The 22,411-nt window shown below is 35.2% G+C and overlaps 1 protein-coding gene across 2 annotated transcripts in view; it reads left to right on the forward strand.

Moving 5' to 3' along the window:
* The window catches only part of bcl2l13 (BCL2 like 13), an 87,153-nt gene that overhangs the window by 40,892 nt on the left and 23,850 nt on the right, over positions 1-22,411 (forward strand). For both annotated transcript variants that reach the window (XM_028807855.2, XM_028807846.2), the window contains exon 6: positions 19,119-19,262. In XM_028807855.2, the coding sequence (XP_028663688.1) occupies positions 19,119-19,262 (144 nt within the window). The remainder of the gene's footprint in view (positions 1-19,118; positions 19,263-22,411) is intronic.

The following is a 22,411-nucleotide window of genomic DNA, read 5'->3' on the forward strand; positions in this document are numbered from 1 at the left end:
AAGGAGAATTAAGATTATTCAGAACTTATTTACCAATTATAGTATTTTAAAAACAATTCTAAAGGGCACAGGTAACCAATGTAATGATGCTAAACCGAGCTATGCTTGGATTTTGTTTTACTTGGTAAAATCTTGCTGCTACATTCTGAACTAACTACAGCTGATTAGTGTTTTTCTTAGGTAATTTGGTTAGGAGTAAATTACAGTAATCTACTGTAGTTGACTAAAAAGTAAAGCATGAATTCATTTCTCAGCACCTTCCAGTGTTATAAGGGATGTAACTTTTGAAAAATTGCAGTTTTAGTAAGTCAGAGTCCATAATAACGCATCTTAATAATTCTTTACTTCTGCCTTGACTTTTAGTGCCAATTGATCAAGTATATTGTTAATACCCTTATTTTTACTTTTAACAAAAAACTTAGATCTTTGTTTTTTTCTTGTTTTCCTTGAAGACATTTCTAATTAACCATTCTCAAATGTAAATAAAGTATTGGATAAAAGGGCATAGATCACAGGGTTATCATGTGCTATAGAAAAGTAGAGTTGAGCATCGCCTGCATAACTGTGGTAGTTCACCTTGTGTTTTGAGATAATCTAACCAAACAGGAGCATGTAGATTGAAAATAATCAGTGGGAAATACTGAATACACAATATATAAGTTGAATAACCTATTTGAAGACGAATTTGAAACAGTAAAGTGATCCATTATTTATGTAGTACAGAGTGCTTCTCAGTTTGTTTTAATGGATTTAATGATTATATTTATTGATTATCAACATATTTACATTGCCTGTGGCCTTGCAATGTAAAAAACATCATTTTGAGAAAAAACAACCCTTTATTGGTGATTTTTTTAAGTAACATATGCATCTACCAAGGGGGCCATGCCCACCCTCTGGTTCCCCCTTAAACTTTGTCTATAGACTTAACTACTGACGTCTTCAAAGACTCGGGGAAGACACCATTATCTAATAAAGAGTTACAGCAACTATATCAAGAACTCTATCAATAAGCACCAGTAATCTCTTTGAAAAACTGCTTTAGGACAGGGCCAGTGACAAAAGTGGAAGGCTTTAGTTAAGTAATTATTATGTAAAGCTATTTCAGTGAAAGAATGTATTTCAATGTAATGAACACCCTGATGTTCAACAGGGTTAGCTTTTGAAGATTATATCCTAATAAATCTAATATTGTTTAGTTTACATTTAAAATAATACTGCAAAAGCTTCACATGTTTCACTTGAAGTTTTCAGGAGGCAAAGATTAGTTGAACTGGGTATAGAAGATGATCAGTGGTTGAAAATAATACTCTTGTATTTCCAATATGTATGTCAAGAATTGTATGTGAATTGTTAGTTTACTTTTTTTCCATTTGCTCACGGGCTTCCGACAGTCTCTGTTAATCTCAGACACTCCAAAGTCTTTTAGTAGTGTAAGATTGGTTAATAGTTTTTTAGGGGCTAGTATGTCAGCTGTAGTTCTCACCTTAGCATTAAAATATTCCACTTGTTCCACTGGTAACATTGCTGGCAGTATTAGGACAAGCACTAAAATGCAGACTGATTATTTATAATGTTAGCAAACATAGAAGCTGCTGTGGCACCAAAATAAAGTTGGGTTTTTTTTTAACAGTATGCTGCACTTTAGTTCAGGTCACAAATATTTATACATCAAATAAAATGCATAAGTACTCACATACAGTATATCAATAACCATAGCCTGCCTCACATTCATTTTTAACCCTTTTGAAATTACTAAATCCATCATGTGTCCTTCCTTATGTGTAGGCTGGCTAAAGTGCAGACTAAAATTCAAAGAATGCAGTAAGTCGATAAATTCTTACTTTTGTTTTGCTTAGGTTATTAACATGAAAACTGAAATTGCCTACAATCATTGACAGTAATTGTGAGCATTCCTTGATAAAAGACACATTATATTTTGGGGTCAATAAATGGCCAATACAAGTGACTGTGATACACCTTGAATAACTACCGCAAGACATTCAAAGCACATGAAAGTACCTAAATTCGCATCTTTACAGTTTAATTGGCTCAAGGAAATACTTGCTAAACTGCCACCTTATTTACCTTGGTGAAAAAAGTGAACAAAATTGTAGTTCAGAGGTTCTACTTAAGTTAATACTGCAGCACTGTCACTGCTATGCCTTATTTCATTCATTGTTAGAAAGTCTGTTTTCCTATCACTGATAAGCTCATTAATGTAAACTGTCTTACTGGATAACACTGTAATATAAAGTAAGGCCATATTAAAGGTATTCAAAGAGCACAGTTGGTTTGAAGTTTTAGGGCAGCCTGAGATAGCAGTTAACTTTGTCTGGACCTTTTGGCTAAACTATGATCCGTTAGAATAGGACTAATATAGGGCCAGAAAGTGACGTCATCAGGGCCAGGTGGAATTTCGCATGAACGGTCTGCAGGAAATTGAGAAAAAAGGTCAGCACACTCTGCCACCCCCTGTTCTGGCGTGGAATTACTCTCATTTAGACCCTTTAGCTGCCTCTCATGTGCATGTGACAGTAGTCATGAATGATGTAGTACCTTAGAGATCTCAAGCCATCAAGTCTGAAGAAACGTGGTCTCTCCCCAAAAAATATCCCAGTTGTCCACGAAGCCAATGTTTTTCCTCTCACAAGAGGCTCTCATCCAGGTATTCCAAGGACATGAGTCAAATTCTTTTAACATCTTGAACTCATACACTTGGGAAACAAGACACAGGTTTTGTGTTACCAGTAGGTGAAGTAAAGTTCAGATGGCACACAAGGTGTGTTTCTGCAATTACATTTTTATTGACCCCCTGCTCGCTTCGCTCGCCAATCAACAGGTTTAGTCCTGTGGAAATACAATTTAAAGTGTTTTTTTTTCCATGGGAATTGTTAGATATGCATTATTTTCACTTTTTATTTTAAAACTTCAGTAAAAACAGTATTTGGAATGAACTGTTCAAGATCACATTGAATTTTGATTCCTTGTTTGGTCTTGCAGCGTGATAATGCAACGTATAACTGGCCGTGAGTGAATATTATTTCTTTATCTCTTATAAATAAACCAACTTTTTCAAATGTTTGTCCTTGTAATTTGTTAATTGTCGTTGCAAAAGCTATTCTCTCGGGAAATTGTAAACGGTTTAATACGGATGACATATCCCCGTTTCGAATTCATTTAATAAAAATAAGACTTTATGATAAAACAATCTACTTACGAAAGTGGGAATATCCAGAGCCAATGTACCCGGTGGCATTGTTCTCAAGATGCTACAAATTTCTGGCCATTGTGGATTGCACGTCATTGTAAGAAATACATCTGGCTGACCGAAAGTTCTGGATATTGCCATTGCATCATGATGTAACTGTTGCAATGCTCTTGGACTACCTTGATATGATGATGGTAATATTACTGCTTTACCTATTTTGAATTTGTCTGAACTGTTGATATTTGAATTTTGAATATTATCAATCAGACCTTGCATATGTTCCATTCTAAGTTTAGCTTGATTCGATTTAATAAAGAAGAGACGATTAGCTGTGACTTTTACATATGCATTAATAATGTAATGTTGCAATAGACGTTGAGATGATAGAAGTGGGTTAAATACATGGGAACATTTCGCTAATTTTGACCCAAAATATTGTATAGGTGTTATTTGTTTTTCTGAATGTGTTTGTTTCATATTGTATGACCATCCTGTTTCACCATCTGGGAAAAGCAAAGAAAAGAGTAAAGGGTCGGCATATGGCGATGTATTTGACATAAATGACAAATCATGCTTTGCCTTTGGATATACACGAATATCTACTCTGTCTTTGATATCTCCGTCTTTCGAATTTATTATCGCTGACAATTCGCTACATGTGGGTTTATTATAAATGCGACTGTGATCTTTCGAACTCATATAGAAATCCAAGAAAATTTTTTTGTCCGTGTTTTGCTGATAAATTTTGTGTAAAGTGCAATACTTTTGGACGTATGGATTTGTATCCATTAGTGGATGTATAATTTCTATTACGTCGGATCATTTAACTCTTTCGATTCTATGTTGCATTGGTTCTCCTTGATCATAAAGATACACCTGACCAAATTGGGTTTTTTTCTAAATTAAACTTGTTGTAGCTGTAATTGTTGCGGGAACACAGATTCTCGTAGCGTATTGTCCATAATTGTGTAAATCAACGTTTTGTGCATTGAATGATGCTAACGTGAAAAGATTATTGCAGACATGTATATTTTGCCTGTAGTGTTTGTGGATTTCACTTTCATTCTTTTAATTCTTGTGGAAATGCCTCTTCATTGGGAAGCAGCAGTACTTTTCCCTGATTGCAACCCGAATTAGACGATCTACAAGTCTCCAACTTAATCTTTAAAGCCTTACAATGTCTACATACTTCCGACATATCACCTATGTCCACATATTCAATCTCTTTTTGTTGTTCCGTTATTTCACTTAGTAATAATTTCCATTTGTTTGCAGGAATACGATCTGTACTTTTTTTTTTTTTTTTGACACTTTTGAATTTTAGTACAGTCATATTTTTGAACTTGCTCTGTGTGTGTATCGCACCAAGGTTTTTTTTTTTTTTTTTTTTTTTGAGCCTTTCGAATTCCATAATCTGTAACCTGCTCTGCATGTGTATGGCGCCAACATTTTTGAACGTCTTTATGAAGTTCTACTGTGTCTTTTACTCTTTTTGTCTTTTATTTCTGACCCCTTTTTGGACCTCAAGGTTTTCAATTCCACTTGTTCCGGGCTGATTATTACTTTCCTTGACTAGGTCACCATCTCACGGGAACATGCTTCCAATGGATGTCAGTATGATGTGACTTGACTGTGTCACGGGAAGTGAAAGTGTCTCTGCCTCTCTGAAGTGTCTCTCTTCAGAAGATCACGTCTCGTCACCAGATTTTTTTTTTATAATAGAGAGATAGAAAACTACTATATTTTATTAGGAGGAAAAAAAAACAATTACAGCACAAGTCTAGTAAAACTATACAACAATATAATTTGTTCCAGAAATTCCTAAAAACTACAAAACAGCACAATAAGACAGTTAAAAATTTTAAAAAGTTACAATTATATATATGCAGAAGATAAAAATATGAAAAGCAGCATTAATTGTTGTAAAAATGAACAGATAACCTTTCAAAGACAAACCACAAATGTTACCCACACACAGAAGACTAGAAGGAGAATACAGAGACAGGACAAGAATAAATAAAATAAATTCCCTTTGTTTTTGTGGGAACACAAATAATAATATGGGGCAGGAACAACTAATTTGGTATCAACACTTTATGGAATAAAGTTTAACCTATGTAGGAACTAGAAGAAAATAAAAAATAAATGGGTGGTTGTAACTTTTTTAAAACCATAATTTTATGTTTTTGAAAATGGTGTCCCTGCAAATAAAATTGTGATTAGAGGAATATTTATGATTCTAGATAGTAAAGAGAGGGGGAGAGAAAAAGAGGTGGATTCAAAGAATTGCAGGGTAAGTTTAGAAGTAGAAGAAAGAGGTATGTAAAAAGCATAGAGAAGTTGGACAGATAATAAAAAATGGGAAACAAAGTCTACAAGACTTTTGGCTACATGTTTAAGTTTACATGCCTGCCCCTTCACCGCCATTTTTAAAACACTAAAACATGCTGGTTATTTTTGTAAATTTATAAAAATAAATGCTTCACTTTAGAACACAATTTAATGTAGCAAATTTAATATGTACCATGATTGCAAAAAGTAATTCCCACTTAAATAATACCAAACCTATCCTTTAACAGAACGTATGCTCTTAATAATTTATTTTTCCTATTAAATTTGGAGGAAGAAATTTATAAGTGGTAGAGATTTACCACATGCACAGGCTGTTATTTTGAGCTTAAGTAACATTAACCATAAATACATATGCTGCTTATTTTGCTGGCTTTACAAGTTTGAAAGCAGTAGGATAACCAAAAGTACAAGTGACTAATAATACTTAACCTTTGACTAATAATACTTAACCTTTGATGTTTCCTGGTGTCTCCAAGGATAGAAGCAATGCTTTGTTCTGATGTCTTTAGGGCCCATGGGGAGATTTCACTATCATATGTGAAAGGTGAGTGTGCTTAGTTTAGTTACACCTTTTGAGTATTTATCTGTACTGCAGTTACAACGTTTGAGGTTTCACAAAGTGATCCTGTCTTGTTACCATAAATCTATTTTCTTGATAGTTGGTGAATAGGTTTGTCCATCAGGATTTGGAAAGTTAAGTTATGGTCACTGTCCTTGCTGCCGAAGGCATCTAAAAATGTAACATAAACTTACAAACATGTCATTCAATTGTGTTTGATGCTGCCTTGTCAAATATATAGTGCTAGATGTTACATACTGAAGAGGTCCACTCAATTGCAGTATGATGTTATCTTTTAATTTTCTAAGGAATTTCACCTTGGTTGAGCTCAGGTCTGGATTCTTCAGTGTACATTTTATGAACTTTGCTGCATAAAAACAGGGCAACACCACTTTACTCTGCTAGGGGAAAATACGAAGGAGATACTTAAGGGTTAAAACTAACATCTGCAAGAAATAATGCATGCTATCTGATACAGTTTTAGGTCATGAATAGAAACACAACCATTATTTTGCCCTCAAATAAGAAGAGTACATGAGCAGGGATGAGTTTATAGTTCTAATGAACAATGTCTATTTTCTCAATATCTAAACAGACTAAAAGAATGAAAAAAAAATGTTTATGTGAAAAAAAATTAATTTGCCTAACTGAAGATGCAGCATTTCATTTAGCTATTGATCTTGAACATACTTGAATTTTTTAGAAAGCTAGATAGTGGAATGAAATAATTTCAGTTGTCATTGTTGGTTATAAGGAGGAGAAAAAAATGGTTCCAGTAACATTTATAACTAGATATGTTTTCAGATAAACAGAATAAGTTTAAGATGTTTTGTATCTGCCTATGGGGAAATGTAGTAATGGGAGATTTTAATTTTTATGGAAGGAAAAGTAGTCAGCACTGCAAGCAGAGGACAGAAAATTGTTCAGTGAGAGAACAAACAAAACTGGATGTAACATGCAAACTTCTCTATCTGGCCTTAATTTGGAAGATATGAAAAATGTTGGTTTTAGTCAGAGTATCTACATAAGGTGTGGATTACTGTAAAAGGTTTTAACCATGCTTATGAATCCCTTATTATGAAGTACTTCTCAGAGGTGGAAGTTGAATAAGTAGTAGCTGTAGTAGCATTATCTCCTGTATAGAATACAATGCCAGTAGTGCTGGGCAGTATGACCAAAATTCTATGTCACGGTATTTTTCAAAATTATACCGGTTTCACAGTATTCGACAGTATTTTTTTCCCATGCATGAGTGGATGTTAGCCACATTTTCCACTGCAATTACTGCAGTAGACTGGCTAAGAACAACCTATTCCACTGTCATGAGAATTGTACATTGTGCAAAAAACACAGTACCGTGTTTCCCCGAAAATAAGACCTACTCCGAAAATAAACCCTAGCATGATTTTCAGGCTGTTGTGTAATATAAGCCCTACCTCAAAAATAAGCCTTAGTCAAGATCATCAGCTGAAAAGTAAGGCGCCTAAAGGCCAGGTTTATACTGTACTTCACGCGATGCGATGCGTGTGCCTGAAACATCCATTAAATTCCGAGGACAACTTGCCACAGTATCTCTGAAAAGGATGTTTAATGGTTACATCCATCAATTCGAGGATGTGCCCATTCCAGCAAGCATCAGTGCAAGACAGAAACAAAATCCCTGGACAGGTCATCAGCTCATCGCAAGGTGAACACAAGCACACACATACATTAACGTCACTGTAGCTTCACCAAATCCCCAAACCTTCATGCCTTTTGATGGAAAGCTGAGCACACTGTGGAAACCCACCAGGAAAACATGCAAACTCCAGGCAGGGATCACAAGGGACGTGACTCCCTGCGAGACAGCAGCGCTACCGCTCTACCACCGTGCCACCCCCATATGTGTAACTATTAACAGTATTCATTATTTAAACAAAGCTAACGATTTATCTGTAAAATGTAACATACATATTTTAATGCATTTCATCATGAAAGTGATATCAAGTATACGTCTAAGAATTCTAAATGTGCAGAGAGCTGGAATATTATAAATTTAATGTGTTCTGTATGGCGATGCTGCTTGCCACTGCTGTCAGGTCAGGAGGAAGCCCCAGAAGTGCATAGCGATTTAACAACTGGGTCGGTTTTAAGATGATGTTTACGATGGTCTGCTTTAATAAAGTAAACTACAAGGTTAAAGTGGACATTTCAAATTTAAAGCCAAAATTTCCACCTAAATCACATAATAGATGGGTTGTTTTTTTTTTCAAAAAAAAAAAAAAAAAGACTGCACAGAAGATGGTATGTGAGACTTTTAAAATATATTGTGTCATTACTTTGGGGAATATGCAACGCTTGAATATCAAAGCAACATAAATACATTTGTATGTCGGCATTTTGCTTCACCACATTGAACCATTCATCAAACATCGAAGCATGCACATCGATCTGCAAAGCGGCTAGAGTAACATGAAATTCAGGCTGGAATTCAGGGTTTGAATGTGGAGAGTTATGACGATATTCCAGAAGAAGATGACATGACTGTATTTGGATAAATGTACTGTATATTGTTGTACATTAATAAATATAAGATATACCCTGAAAATAAGCCCTAGTGCATCTTTTGGAGCAAAAATTAATATAAGACCCGGTCTTATTTTCGGGGAAACACTGTATTAATACAGGTTTGCATGGACCCATAAAGTGATAGTTTTCAAGGGGGTGGCATTAATGAAGAGAAGGAATCACATTGCATGACAGTTGCAGTCAAAATATAGAACCTCTTTATTGAACAAATTTTGCAAACAACTTCAATTATAATTTTGACAACATATTTTCAACCATCCAAAGAGGCATTTAGAATTAGTAAAATGTCCAGAGGAGCTTGTCAAAAGTTGTATTGCACTAAACATGTCTTAGAAAAGGAATAAATGGTAAATATTTTTTGTAAACCAACTACACTACACTACATTAACTATTGTTAATGTTAACAATCTCTGTCCAGTGACACAATAAAGTGACTTTTTAAACAACTTTACCATCATTAACCTACATAATATTTAAACTTATAAGTAATAACAATAAAATAAATAATAGTGCAACTTCCAGTAATAATACTATTACTACATTATTACATTACACAGTATTCACCAAATAAAAATAAAATAAAATAAAACAAGTGCAACTACAAGTACATATGTATTACAAAAACAAGTATGCAAGCTATATACATACAGTAAATAATAAAACTGCAACTTGCATTTATATTGCTATTTGTGGTATAGCGGGTCCGCGGCTTCCAAAAAAAAAATATGGCCAGTTTTTAAATCCAGTTAGCCGTGTCCGTGCGATTGCACGACCATGGGGAGGCGCTCTAGTGGCTGGTTCGCCCCACTGACTAAGCATGTAGAGTGGGGCGAGCGAGATGTAAGACCTCCCAGTGAATCCGAGGTGCAACTGAGTGAGCGCGAAGGAAGTTGGGAGATATGCTGACCTTGGATGGTCTGGCTGCGCAGTGTGGCGGCAGTCAAGACGTGGGTTGGCAGAAAGGAGTTCATGCTGCAGAGGCTCCGCCAGCAACGCCAGTGATGGGTGAGCCGGGTAAACAGAAGGTGGTGGCCTACAATCAGGTGAGGAGAGAGACTGCATTTTAACCTCTATTTTAACGGATTTATTTATTATGGATTTTATCCCCACATTTCACTAGTTTTATGGATTAGCTGTTTATTTGGGTACTGTATTTTTTTTTTTTACAGTTTTTTTTAACACTGCACAATGGACACTTTTGGTTTTACTTTTGACTGTTTTTAATAAAAGCACTTGAGCACTTTCCACCATTCCCTGGCTTCAATGAGATTTGACAGCTCGTCTCGGTCATAACTATCGACAGTTTTGGTTCAATATACTCCCATGAGTCTGTACGGGACCAGGCATCATCACACTATTACACAGTACCCAGGTACATTACACAATATTGAAGAAAAAAAAATAAAACAAGTGCTACTTGGCTTGCAGTATTATCCGGTAGTATAGAAATAGTATTCACACATTTGAACATAATAATGGTCCACATCTGACCTTTTAAAACCAAAGTATCTCCAGAAAGTTCTTATGTGTCATCATGTTCAACTTTATCGTCTGCTACAGCTTCAGTTTCAGAATGTTCTCTGTCCATTTTCACTGCTCAGTACCTCCACTAACGCATGTACTCCGTTGCATGTGTGTTTAGCGGTGTAGCAGTGAAAAAGGTCCCCCCTTAAACAGTTTCCCGCTGCGCCATTTTTAGAACGTTGTTTAGGCCATTTAAACCGGTGTTGCAGTATAAGAAAAATTCATATCATAATAAAAATGAAAAACAGTTTTCGGTATGAACTGGTATACCACCCAGCACTAAATGCCAGCACACAACACAACACCACAATAAACAAAAATGGTCTGCCTTATCAGCAGCAATTTAAGCAGTAAAAATGTTTTCAGTGTTTTAAGGATTAAACAGTAATTGGGGGGTAGATGCTATAGAGAAGATGATGGACATTTTGGGAATGTAATTTAGATCTATTACAAATTGTTTGGTTAGCATGAACCCATTTAGTAAGCATTTCTATTGCTAGAGTAAGAATTTTAGCAAGTAGTTTAACACATTAACATATAAATGTAATATCTGCAGAGAGATAGCCAGGGCTGTCAAATTAGAGTCTGAAGCAATTGTTGGGTTATTGGATTTGGAATCTGTAAAAATGTTCAGACTCCGACTAACAGTAAATTGTAATACAATGTGTTGAAATTTACATACTAGTTTGAATAAACTATTTTTTCTTTTTCATTGATGACTGTTTTCTAGTTGTTTTTTTCTTTGCAAATTTAAAAATATTACATATTTATGGTAATTTAAACCGCATACACAAATTCACAATGGCAAAAACAGTTTTATCAATGTTGGCACTTTTTGAACACAGCAGATATTACGTCAGACTAAACAGATATTATCTATGTCAGTGCGGTGTAAAAGATGATGGAGAAAAAGTATGTGATGCAGAAATATGAAACTTTACTGGATCCGAAAAGAGTGCAAGTACAAGAGAAATCTAAAAATGACGCTTGCAGATTTTTCCTCAAAGTGTTAGAAGCTGTACTTGGCAGTGATGAAATACCTTGTATCTACTATGTTGTGTGCTTTCAATCAACATAGTAAATATGATACAGACTAATTAAAAATAGAGGAGTCAAAGCCGACGGTGCCATAAATTGAGGAGTCAGAGTTAGAGTTGTAGGTTTTGTGTACCGACTCCACAGCCTTGGGGATCATAATTAATTAATTCATTCATTCATTCATTACATTTATATAGCGCTTTTCTCAGTACTCAAAGCGCTATCCGCACAGGGAGGAACCAGGAAGCGAACCCACAAACTTCCACAGTCTCCTTACTGCAGATCAGCAGCACTACCACTGCGCCACCTGTGAGGATTGTAACACATCTTAGAATTCAGGATATAATTCAGGTGAAAGAATGTCCAGACCGGCCTCCTTTCTAGAGTTAAATCCTGCTAATATTTCCCTTATTTCTTTAAATGTTCATTATTTGTGGATAATATAGCCTAGAAAATGATTTGTATATCTAGGAGAAGAAATTGGAGATTTTAAAAATATATCAAGTCAAGTCGATTTTATTTGTAGAGCACATTTAAAACAACATTAATATCAGAATAAACACTGCAAACTCCCATATTGACTTTCTTGTGTTATTACTAAAAATGACAGGCTTAAGCTTCAATGCAGATTCTCTGAGGAAAACTTCTGCTTTGACCCATTGAGGATATATACTAATGAATTAAAACCATGTCCCAGAAATTCAGCACAGTGCATTAAATGAGATTTAAGCTTGGACCCCAGTCCAGCAATTTACATCTTAAAGCTGTGATCAAAAATAGCGAGGTGCTCTTGTTTTAGGTTTTGTAATTTTAACTCCAACTCAGTAATTTCTTTATTATTTAAGTGAGCCAGAATCTCTGACAAAACCCTTTGTAGCTTACCACACAAAGTGTAGTCCACACTGCTAGAGGTGAATGGCAAATTATGAGCTGGGCACAATGGATTTTATTAGTAGTGTTTATGTACCACGTAGATACAAGTTGTAAGATGCAACACCTGTGATCTGAACATAGTGACAAATGATACCAGCATCATTTATGTCAGGAGCAAGTACAAAAAAGAATCACATTGATTTGTTTTTGTACTCTATGAAAATTAGACAAAAACAAACACCTCTAATAGATTTAATGAGGTGAAGTAGGAGAGTTTAGTATATTGATCCATAATAACTTTAGCATCCATGCTAAGACATATAATTCCAGAATTTTTTTCTGTTAAATGTGTGTTAAATACTGTAACTCATTAATCCTCAATAACTTATGAGACTACTGGTCAAAAGTTTTAGAACACCTCAGTTTTTCCAGTTTTTCTTCAAATTGGTTGAAATGCAATGTATGACCTAAAATGGTGTAAGGTAAACAGTGAAATGCCAAAGGTTTAAATTTAAGCTTTAGATTAGGAAATTTCAGAATATTACAAATGGGCCTTCTTTAGGGAACAACAATTAGGTTACCACCTACAGATGTTCTGCAGCAATTAAAGTAACTTAAGCCTTGGAAGTTGAAGCAAACAATTTGCAAAGGTGACCCAACTTCTGTTAATTACTTAAAAACTCTGTCTGTTTTAAAGCAGAGTTGGAACAGACTGTTTTACTACACCCTCTGAGGTACTACTTGGACAATATTACACTGCAGAAATTTGTAAATTCCAGTGATAATAGCAAGAAAGTGGCAATTGACAAATTAAATGGAACAGAGCATTATTACCTTTAGAAGTATAGTCCTTTCATTTAGAGAAATTGCATAAGAAAGTGTCAGTGAGTACAGTGTCCTACATGATCCAAAGGAATTGAAATCTGGAAGAAATTCTGATAGAAAGAGATGCAAATTCACAACCCTGTCAGAAGACAAGTTTCTGAGGGTCTCCAGCTTGCATGATAGACACCTCACAGCGCAAACAGCTTCAAGTACAACTTAACAGTGGTTGAAAAAAAGTAAATCTTGGTTTCTGTTGTAAAGATGAGGCTTTGTGCTACATGTTTGACAGGGTGAGTGGCAGTTAGAAAGCTGTTCATTAAAGGACAAAATAGGGCCTTGAAAGTAGGCTGTGGACTACTGCAGACTGGAAGAAAGTCTTATGGTTCGATGAATCAAAATTTGAAATCTTCAGTTCATCACTTAGGGTGTTTGTACATTGTCAAGTTGGTCAAAGGATGGTTCCCTCAGTGTGTGACACCAGCTGTCAAGCATAGAGAAGGAAGTGTGATGGTCTGTGGTTCTTTTGCTGGAGGCAGAGTTGGTGACTTGCAGAAAATGACTGGTATTCTGAATCAAAAGGGTTACCACAGTTTGGCTGTTATATCAGCAAAAGGTGGCTACTTTGATGAATTAAAAATCTGAATAAAATTCTGTACACTTAATGATTCCTTGACTTATTTTTTTTTGCCATTGTTTATTTGTTCAATGCCTTGATTTCATGAAACATTTAAGACATTAAACTGCCTGCAGCTGAGACTTTCTAAAACTTTTGACCAGTACTGCATATAGAAATATTGATATACAAAACATTTCTATGTGCAAATTTACTTGCCAGTTTAAGTTATATTTTGTTGTAATTGTTTTTTTTTGTTTGTTTTTTTTATTTCTAGCCATTGAATTAGTTTTATTTTCATTAGATTTTTGTTTTGGTATAATTTTAATACCATTAATTTTCATTACTATTTTATTTATGTTCATGTTGTCATTTTGGTTCCAGTCACATGACCATGATCGTTGCCTCTGATGGGTGGTGGTATAGAGTAAATATGGCGACAGTTACACACTTATCCCTCTGTGGATACAACCTTGTTGATGAAAGATTCTCTTTTTTAGCTTAGTTTCTAAATAAAAGTAGTGAGGTTTGTTTTGGATTTCTTGAATTTGGCTTCATTAAAAGACTATTCTCTCAGTTTGCTCCTAGAAACTTGTCATTCTTTTCTAGTGCCTTTCTAGTTATAACCCTGCTTTCTCCTGACAACTGTTTTGATTAAACATTTTTGATTATCTTTTTCACAATAATATTTGAGTCTTATGTGTGCCCATGACAAATTTCACTATTAAGTACTAATGTATGTTTTTTCTTTATTTGAATGTTTTAATATTTGTGTTGCTTGTGATCTCATCCTATATTATAATACAGATAAATAAGATTTAGTCTGACGTAGTAAGTATCAATGTGTTTCACAGCTTTGAATAAGTATGCTTTACAAAATAAACTTTACCTAAAACATTGTTTTATTACATTAGAATCTGCTTTTCACCTGGTTGGTGCTCACAAGCTCAAGAGTGAGTGACTTTAAGTCTTGACTATTTCACAGCCTTGCTTCAATATCCCTCAGTCGATAGGGTTATGGTCCCTCTTAACCTACAAAATTCATTGTGCAGCACAGGTTAGAGTTCTTCTTCAGAAGTTAAATGCCAGACCTCTGAGATGAGCTCCTTTTATATGGAACGGTAGATGTCAGCTAACTGGAATTAAAAGTCCAAAGTCTTGTAGTGACGTTAATTGGTGAGGCAATTTCCTCTGCTGTCCTTTTGACTTCACTACAGTGACTGGTTCTGGTATTCTCTTCTTAAAAGAGAAGACCATACTGGAGGCATCTGGAGTTGCTTGTGCTCCTGGACACTTCCCAACCAGGATGGTGTTGCAAATTGTGATATTGCACATTCACTATAATGTATAATATAAAACAATGGTACTATACTTGTAAAATAATTATTTCCAATTCTAGCAAATATCCTTTCAGCATTTTTCATAGATGGGTGGGGAAAAAAATCTAATTTAAGGTGGACCCTGAGGAGATCTGATATCCAGACCACACTGTTTTCTGCTGTGCACATGTTGTACCCACGTTCCTTGACTCTATACTGTTAATGCATAGTCTAGGAAGCAAGATTGTATGCACTTTAGAGACCTGGATTGTAACTGTATTCTGGTCATGGTCTCATTAGCTTTTGTCTAAACTTGAAAGTCTTTCACCTGTTTCCCCAGGTATACCTCTATTCTAAGGTTAGAGAACCCCAGAAGGCCCAATAGCTATGAAGTTAAAGAGAGATATTAGAAGTGAATTACTAATGAAAAAATAAATAAAAATGTGTTTAAGAAGAGAAAACAGTGATACGAAGTGGTTTGAAAACAATAATATAAAGGTGAAAATTTAATTGTTTGAGGCATATGTTTCAGTGAGCTGCTCAGTGGACTAGTTTCCTATTCAGAATTAGTTCCTGGCATTTTCACAGATTTACATTTCCAATATGGCATTTTCACAGATTTACATTTACAATATATACAATATAAAGAGATTCAGCACAAGTGTGTAAGGCAATAAAGACCCCCAAACATGTATATCAAATGTCAGATTATTTTTAATCATCCTATTTTTTTGTGCAGTGTAAGAAAAGGCACTATATTGCACCGACCCGACACAGATTGACACAGAGGCATGGGTAAAACATATAAACTATTTATTTTTCTTCAGCTGGAGGGCACGTCTTCCCCGTAATCCCTCCAGCCACAACACAGTCCCAAACACAGTGCACTAAGCAAATCACCACAAAACACTCTCTTCTTCCACCACCACTCCTCACCAAGCTTTGTCCTCCTTCCACCCAACTCTGGCCGCTGAGTGGTGGTCACTGGCTCCCTTTTATTGGGTACCTGGAAGTACTTCAGGTGTTTGATTGCCGACATCCGGCTGCACTTCCAGGTAAGGCAAAACCGGTGTCCAAAAGGGGCCAGCAGCTCCTGTTGCAGCACCCCCTGGCAGCGCCTGCGGAACCCCACAGAGTTGCACAGAACTCCAACCCCCAATAAGCCCTGGGGGAGTTCGAGGCACCGCTGCAACCCAGGGAGGCTGCCATGTAGCGTCCAGGGGGAGATACTGGACTTCCCACCCTTGTCCCCCTGGCAGATGTAGTGAAGGGGCATCCCAGCCAGGCATGGGCCCCGGCCATCCGTCACAGCAGATACTTTTCTGAGATGAAGCAATATGGTGACGAATTTCCTGTCATTCACCCCATGCTGACAAGAATGTTATGCTGCAGCGACCAACACTATTTTTGGATATGGAAAAGAGGGGATATTTAAGATGCATCACACTTATGAAACTTTTATTCAATTTTCTGTGTAAGTCAGGGTTTCGGTGAGCCAGAGAATATCCAAGGCAAGAACAAGCACTGAATAGACTCCAAATATACTATTGTAGAATTTCTGTATTTTATGGTTCAGCAGGCAGTTCTACAAAAGGTTGTGCTTCAACTGTCAAACAAAAACACCCATAAGTTCTGTCTTTAGGACAGTTCATTCTTGGTTAAAATTCATATTTGGTCCAGAAACTTCCTTATACTTGGAATAGGTTTTCATTTTGAGTTAAAGTTTTATTCTACAGTATACTATCATGCATGTTTGATTGACTCTTTATTCTGCCAGTGCTAGTGTGTGTATGACTTTTGTTTGCAGTAGGTTGACACTGTGCCTTGCAAAAATCTCAAGTAAACTTTTTTCACGTTGTCATTATGGGGTGTTGTGTGTAGAATTCTGAGGGAAAAAAATGAATTTAATCCATTTTGGAATAAGGCTGTAACATAACAAAATGTGGAAAAAGTGATGTGCTGTGAATACTTTCCGGATGTACTGTATATAAATAAATAGATAGATAAATACAAATATATACACACACACTGTGGTTTAAAAGTGATGTGCTGTGAATACTTTCCGGATGTACTGTATATAAATAAATAGATAGATAGATAAATACACATATATACACACACACTGTGGTTTGAACACACACAAGATTGACTAAAAAAGAAAGAAAACATGACTTGGCAGTCGCATTGAGGTATTATGCAGATAAGTTGCTGTTGATATAAAGGAGCCCCAGTAGCGTTTCTTCACACACTTCTGAATAATTTGTTGGCAGAAAGTATTCCGTGTTAGTGTGTTAAAGGGAGGATGGGCAGCATTGTTCTTAATGGTACTCAGTTTTATTTTAATTCTTCCTTTGCTGCTACCTCCAGGGGGTCCAGAGTGTGACCTCATAACTGCCCTTTTAATTAGTGTGTTAATTTGGTGGGCCTCTCTTCAAATGATGTAACCAGCCCAGCACACCACATCATAGAAAAAAGCAACAGCCATCACAGAGCTACAGAAGACATAAAGGATGTCTCTTTCCACATTAAATGGATTCAGTCTCCCAAGGAAGAAGAGCCTACTCTTCCAATTCTTATATATTTCCTCTGTTTTCCAAGACCAGTCCAAACTGTCATTGATGTGCACCCCCAAGTAGGAGTGGACAGCCTCTACATCCACTCCCTGAATAGTGACTGGACATTTGGCAAAGGTCTATAATCAGTTCCTTGATTTTGCTGATATTAAGTTGCAGACAGTTTTCTTTGCACAAAAAAACAAAGTTATTCACCTGACTCCTAAAAGTTGTCTAATCCTTCTTATCAATACTCCTCGTAAGTGCAGAATCATCTGTGAATTTCTGAAGTGACATGCCCTGGTGTTCCTAGTCAGAGGTGTACATTGTGAAGAGAAAAGGAGGCAAGATTGTTCCTCGTGGTGCTCCAGTGTTGCTCACATCCACATCAGAAACACAGTTGTTGTGTCTCACAAACTTTGGAGTGCCTGACAGGTAGTCCATTATCCAGGACACCGTAGGCTCATTCTTCTGTATATCTCTGAGATTACATCTTAACAGGGATGGCTCGATGGTATTGAAAAGACGGGAGAAATCAAAAAACATCATTCTTCCAGTGCTTCCAGCTATACCCAGGTTAGAATAAGCCTATTGGAGCAGACAGATAATTGCATCCTCCACTCCAATCTACTGGAAAACGTTTGATCTACCACAATCTGTATTTTAGCTTTGTAAGCTTCCTTTCCTTCTCCCAGATTTTTCTTAAGTTCTTTAGAGCCTCTTTGTTGCTGGATTTAACTGCTTTCTTTTTGTCATTTGTTTTTCTCATCTAAGATTATATACAGTGCTCTTATTGGTTATAATGTTCAAATATACAGTAAGTAATTTATGTACATGAATATTTCAATATCATGTAGTGAAACGTTTCACAGTAATGTATCACACTAATTTAGTAGTGACAAGATTTATCAGGGCCTTGGCTGGGACTAGTTTTACATGTTACTTTTCAGTGTTAATGCATTCCAAAGGGACTGGCACACAGAATTTGTGAAACACAAACAAAAATAAAATCATTTTGATGCTACGGTAAGTTGTGATCTACAGCATATATGTATGTTCCCTACCCACAAAAGCCCATTTAAAATTCTTGATCTTAACACCTTTGCTTAAAACTAGCAGTTTTCACAAAACTGTTTTACCTTTAATCTAGTCTCTTGATTGAGCCCATCCCACTCTAATTATTCTGTTACAGCAGTTTAAGCTTTTGCTGTTTTTAAAAACATGCCTGTAGCTCTATACTTTCCCTTGTTCTGGAATTTTTTTTATTACACATCTTTGAACATATATTTCAAAGCATCACCACTGAAACATGCCTGAGGATCTCAGGTTGGGTATACTGTGTGCATTTGTAATGTTTACCAATATTTTGACATGAACTGTTTATTCTTGTTTTTATAACTTATGATCTAATGTGTTATGGTCAGGTCAGAAAATACAAATGACCAAAATTAGCTCAAAGCTAAACCTAATAGAAAGAATGCATTTAAATTTAATTATGTTTAAATAATTCTTTGTCAGGATTGATTAAGTTACTATCATATTCAGGTAATCAATGCTTGGTTCCTCTTCTTTTTTTTTTCTTCAAGTATTATAAACCACAAAATCCTCACCTTTCATATTACCTCATTCATGCATTCTTCACTAGTAATTCATAATTGGTAACTACTTACTTTTTAACTTTTAGGTCTTGGTGCCTCTTGTGTTGCTCCAAGAACTGCTTAAAGAGTTAACAAGACAAGGAGATCAGCCTCTTAATGTTTTGCTTCAGTATGGGGTTCAGTATGTGGAGGATTCAGTAGCAGATTTCATTATACAACAAGGTGGATGGGTAAGTCTCTGCGTTAATATTTTAGAACTATCTAACATTCATACTGCATATTTTGAGAGTCAACCTTTATTCTATAATTTCATACTGAATTAAATCTTCACTATAATCAAATTCTCCACATGCAATTTTATTGTCTTTTAGTACACTCTGTTATCAGCAACAAAGGGACTATTACTTTTTACATACATTTTATTATGTTCAGCATTTTCTATGGTGTTGCAATGTCATGTTCACTCCAGATCTTTTTCCCTTTTTACAGAAAGTGGCATATGTTGAACCCGATGAATTTAAATTCTGTTATTCAGAATACATTTATCCTTCTTCATTCAACCTATTTTGGCCATTTCCTGCAACTTCCATTTCCTTAAACACAATTATTGCATTCTTCTTTAAAATTGCGGCAAAATAAATACTAGAACCTTTATATCAGAATATCTATATTTGGTAAAATACATTGAAATATGTACCAAATGTTTCAATGATATATGAACTTTTTTTGCCAGATGTATTTGATTTAGCCATCAAACACCTGAAAGTAAATACTTGCATAATATACACATACTCTCAGAACATTATATTAGATAGTGGTACTACTGGGTAGGATACTTTTGTGCCTCCAGGACATTCTGACTTCTTCAAAACATGGATTCATCAAGGTGCTGGAAATATTCCTTAGGGACATCGCTCGACACTGACTTGTTTACATAGTACAATTTTTGAAGGTTTTTCTACCATACATTCATATTGCAAATCTCCTGTTTCACATTCCAAATGTGTTACACAGGGTTTAGATCTGCAGACTGTGTAGATCATTGGAATAAGCTGAACACACTGCTGTATTTGAGGAGCCAGCTTGAGAAAATGTTCTTTTTGATAAGATGCAGTAACTTATTAGAGCTATCCTTTTGAAAAAGGGTAGATTATGCCTATGGTGAGCAGCAGTGTGAGATTCAGACAATGTTAATTTGGTATTAAGAAGCCAAGTGTGTGCCAAGAAAACATCCCCACATGCAGGAACCAAGATTCATCAGATCATGTGACATTTTTTCAGTCTTCAGTTGTCCAGTTTCCCACATGTAGATTCATTTTTCCTATCTTAGCTGTCCGGAGTGGAACCCAAGTGTGGTATTCTGCTGCTCTAGACCATTGGCTTCAAGGTCTAAAGTGTTACGTGTCGGAGGTACTCATTTATATACCACTGTTTTACAGCATTATTATGCATTTTTTTGAGTATTTGTGGCCTTTCTTTTAGCATTAATGAATCTGGTCATTCATCTCTGACATCTCTTATTAAGAAGGTGTTTTTCAAATATGTAATTGCCGCTAAGATCAGTATATTTGTTTAATAAATATCCTGTGTTTATTTTGTTCAGTATATTAAATTGGCTACATCATATTACAGAAATGGTGAGACAATGCAGATACCACACTGACAGTGACAGGGATTCAAACCCAGTACCCTGGTGCCATGATACGGAAGTGCTAACCAGTGTGCCACCATGTTGCTGGGCAAAATATATGTAAAAGTGAAAAAACACACTTTATATGCAAAGAATATATGTCAGTGAGAATTGTGGTTAATTCTAGTCTTACTATGGAGGCTGCTGAGATGAAATCCATCTTCACAGCTAAAAAAAATTGTTTTTCTTATTGTGAGTATTAGAAGTGTTTGTTATTGTGTGTAGTATATAGACATATTATATGTAGGGGTATGAGTTCAACATTAATTTTACTAAAATAAAAGTTACATAATAAAGTGCAAAAAGTCTGAATCAGCATAAGCTACCCTAATTCAATATGTTCATAAGAAATATAATGATTTATGTCATGAGATAGAAGTCCATTATAAACAAAAATAGTTGAATCAAATACTTCAAATATTAAAATGTGTGCTGCAGTTTAAATGTTTAAAAAGTCTAAATATTCAAAATTGTAATTGAAATTTGTCATTTTTCACCCTCTGACAGAGGTCCATAGAGGGCTAAGGTAGTAATATCCTATAATAGATATTCATTCCTTTTTAAAATTTCTACACCTACAAAATCTCACCTGTAATTCTGACATGGTCCTTCCAAAATGTTATTTTTTATTAAAAAAATTATTATTTTGTGTTAATGTTGTTGTTTTTTTTTTAATTTGAAGAAATTAATGTGACACACAATTAGGACTGCCAACCTTCCTCATTTTCCCGGACATGTCCTCATTTTTTTACATGCCATGGACTGTCCGGGGTGAATTTATAAGATTTTGAAAATATCCATAATTTTGCCTCCTAAAATTTGAAAATCTCCTTATCCTTATCATTGGTAAAATTTGTAAGCTGTACACCAGTCAGCATTAGCAGAAGTAGTATGCACACTTTTTTCCCAGAGTCTTCACTTCCGTTCTGGTAGTAAACAACACAGATATTGACGTGAATAGAAACAACCTTTCGAGTTCTTAGCTTTTGTCTGTCCAACTTGGCTTTTTCACTTCATCTTTTGAATTCAGCATTATCTTCTTGGTGAGTAGAAAGTTCATTATAAATGTTGTTCCTTTCCTTAATTATTTGTAATCCTAGTTTATGTAACTAAGTGAATTTCATTCAAAATCGAAATTACAATTTCACGTTTTGTATGTGAGATCTTCTTTTCAATTCTTCATTCAGCAGCGTGGTTAAACAAGAAATTTCATACCTTCAAGTACAGTCCATTTTATTTAAGTGTGAGTAAGTACTGCTTTGTAATATTTTGATGGAAAACATTGTTATTATTACCAGTTGTTCCAAAATGGATTTATAATTGTAAATGAATGAGTCAACTATTACATTTTCAGTTAATTTTAAAAAAAGCACACATTTATTCTGTCATATAAATGCAATATCTTTTTTAGTTATCAGTTGATCAAGTAATAAGTCTCTTCTTCAAATAATTTAATAATATTTTCATAATCCTTTCATTTATATAAATTCAGGAATACCCATTAGGCCTATGGCGAAAAGAAAGTGCAAGTTCACAGACTACTTGAACAACAGATATCCTTGTTTTATCAGATTTATCAGATTATATCAGATTTACTGAGAAAAATGGCTTCAGTGGAATGTAGATAAATGCAAATAAACTAAATTGAAAAGAGTAAAATTATTTTTATTTTACTAGAAGTGAATTTAC

This window comes from Erpetoichthys calabaricus, chromosome 1 (assembly GCF_900747795.2).
Source record: "Erpetoichthys calabaricus chromosome 1, fErpCal1.3, whole genome shotgun sequence".
NCBI classification, from domain to species: domain Eukaryota; kingdom Metazoa; phylum Chordata; class Cladistia; order Polypteriformes; family Polypteridae; genus Erpetoichthys; species Erpetoichthys calabaricus.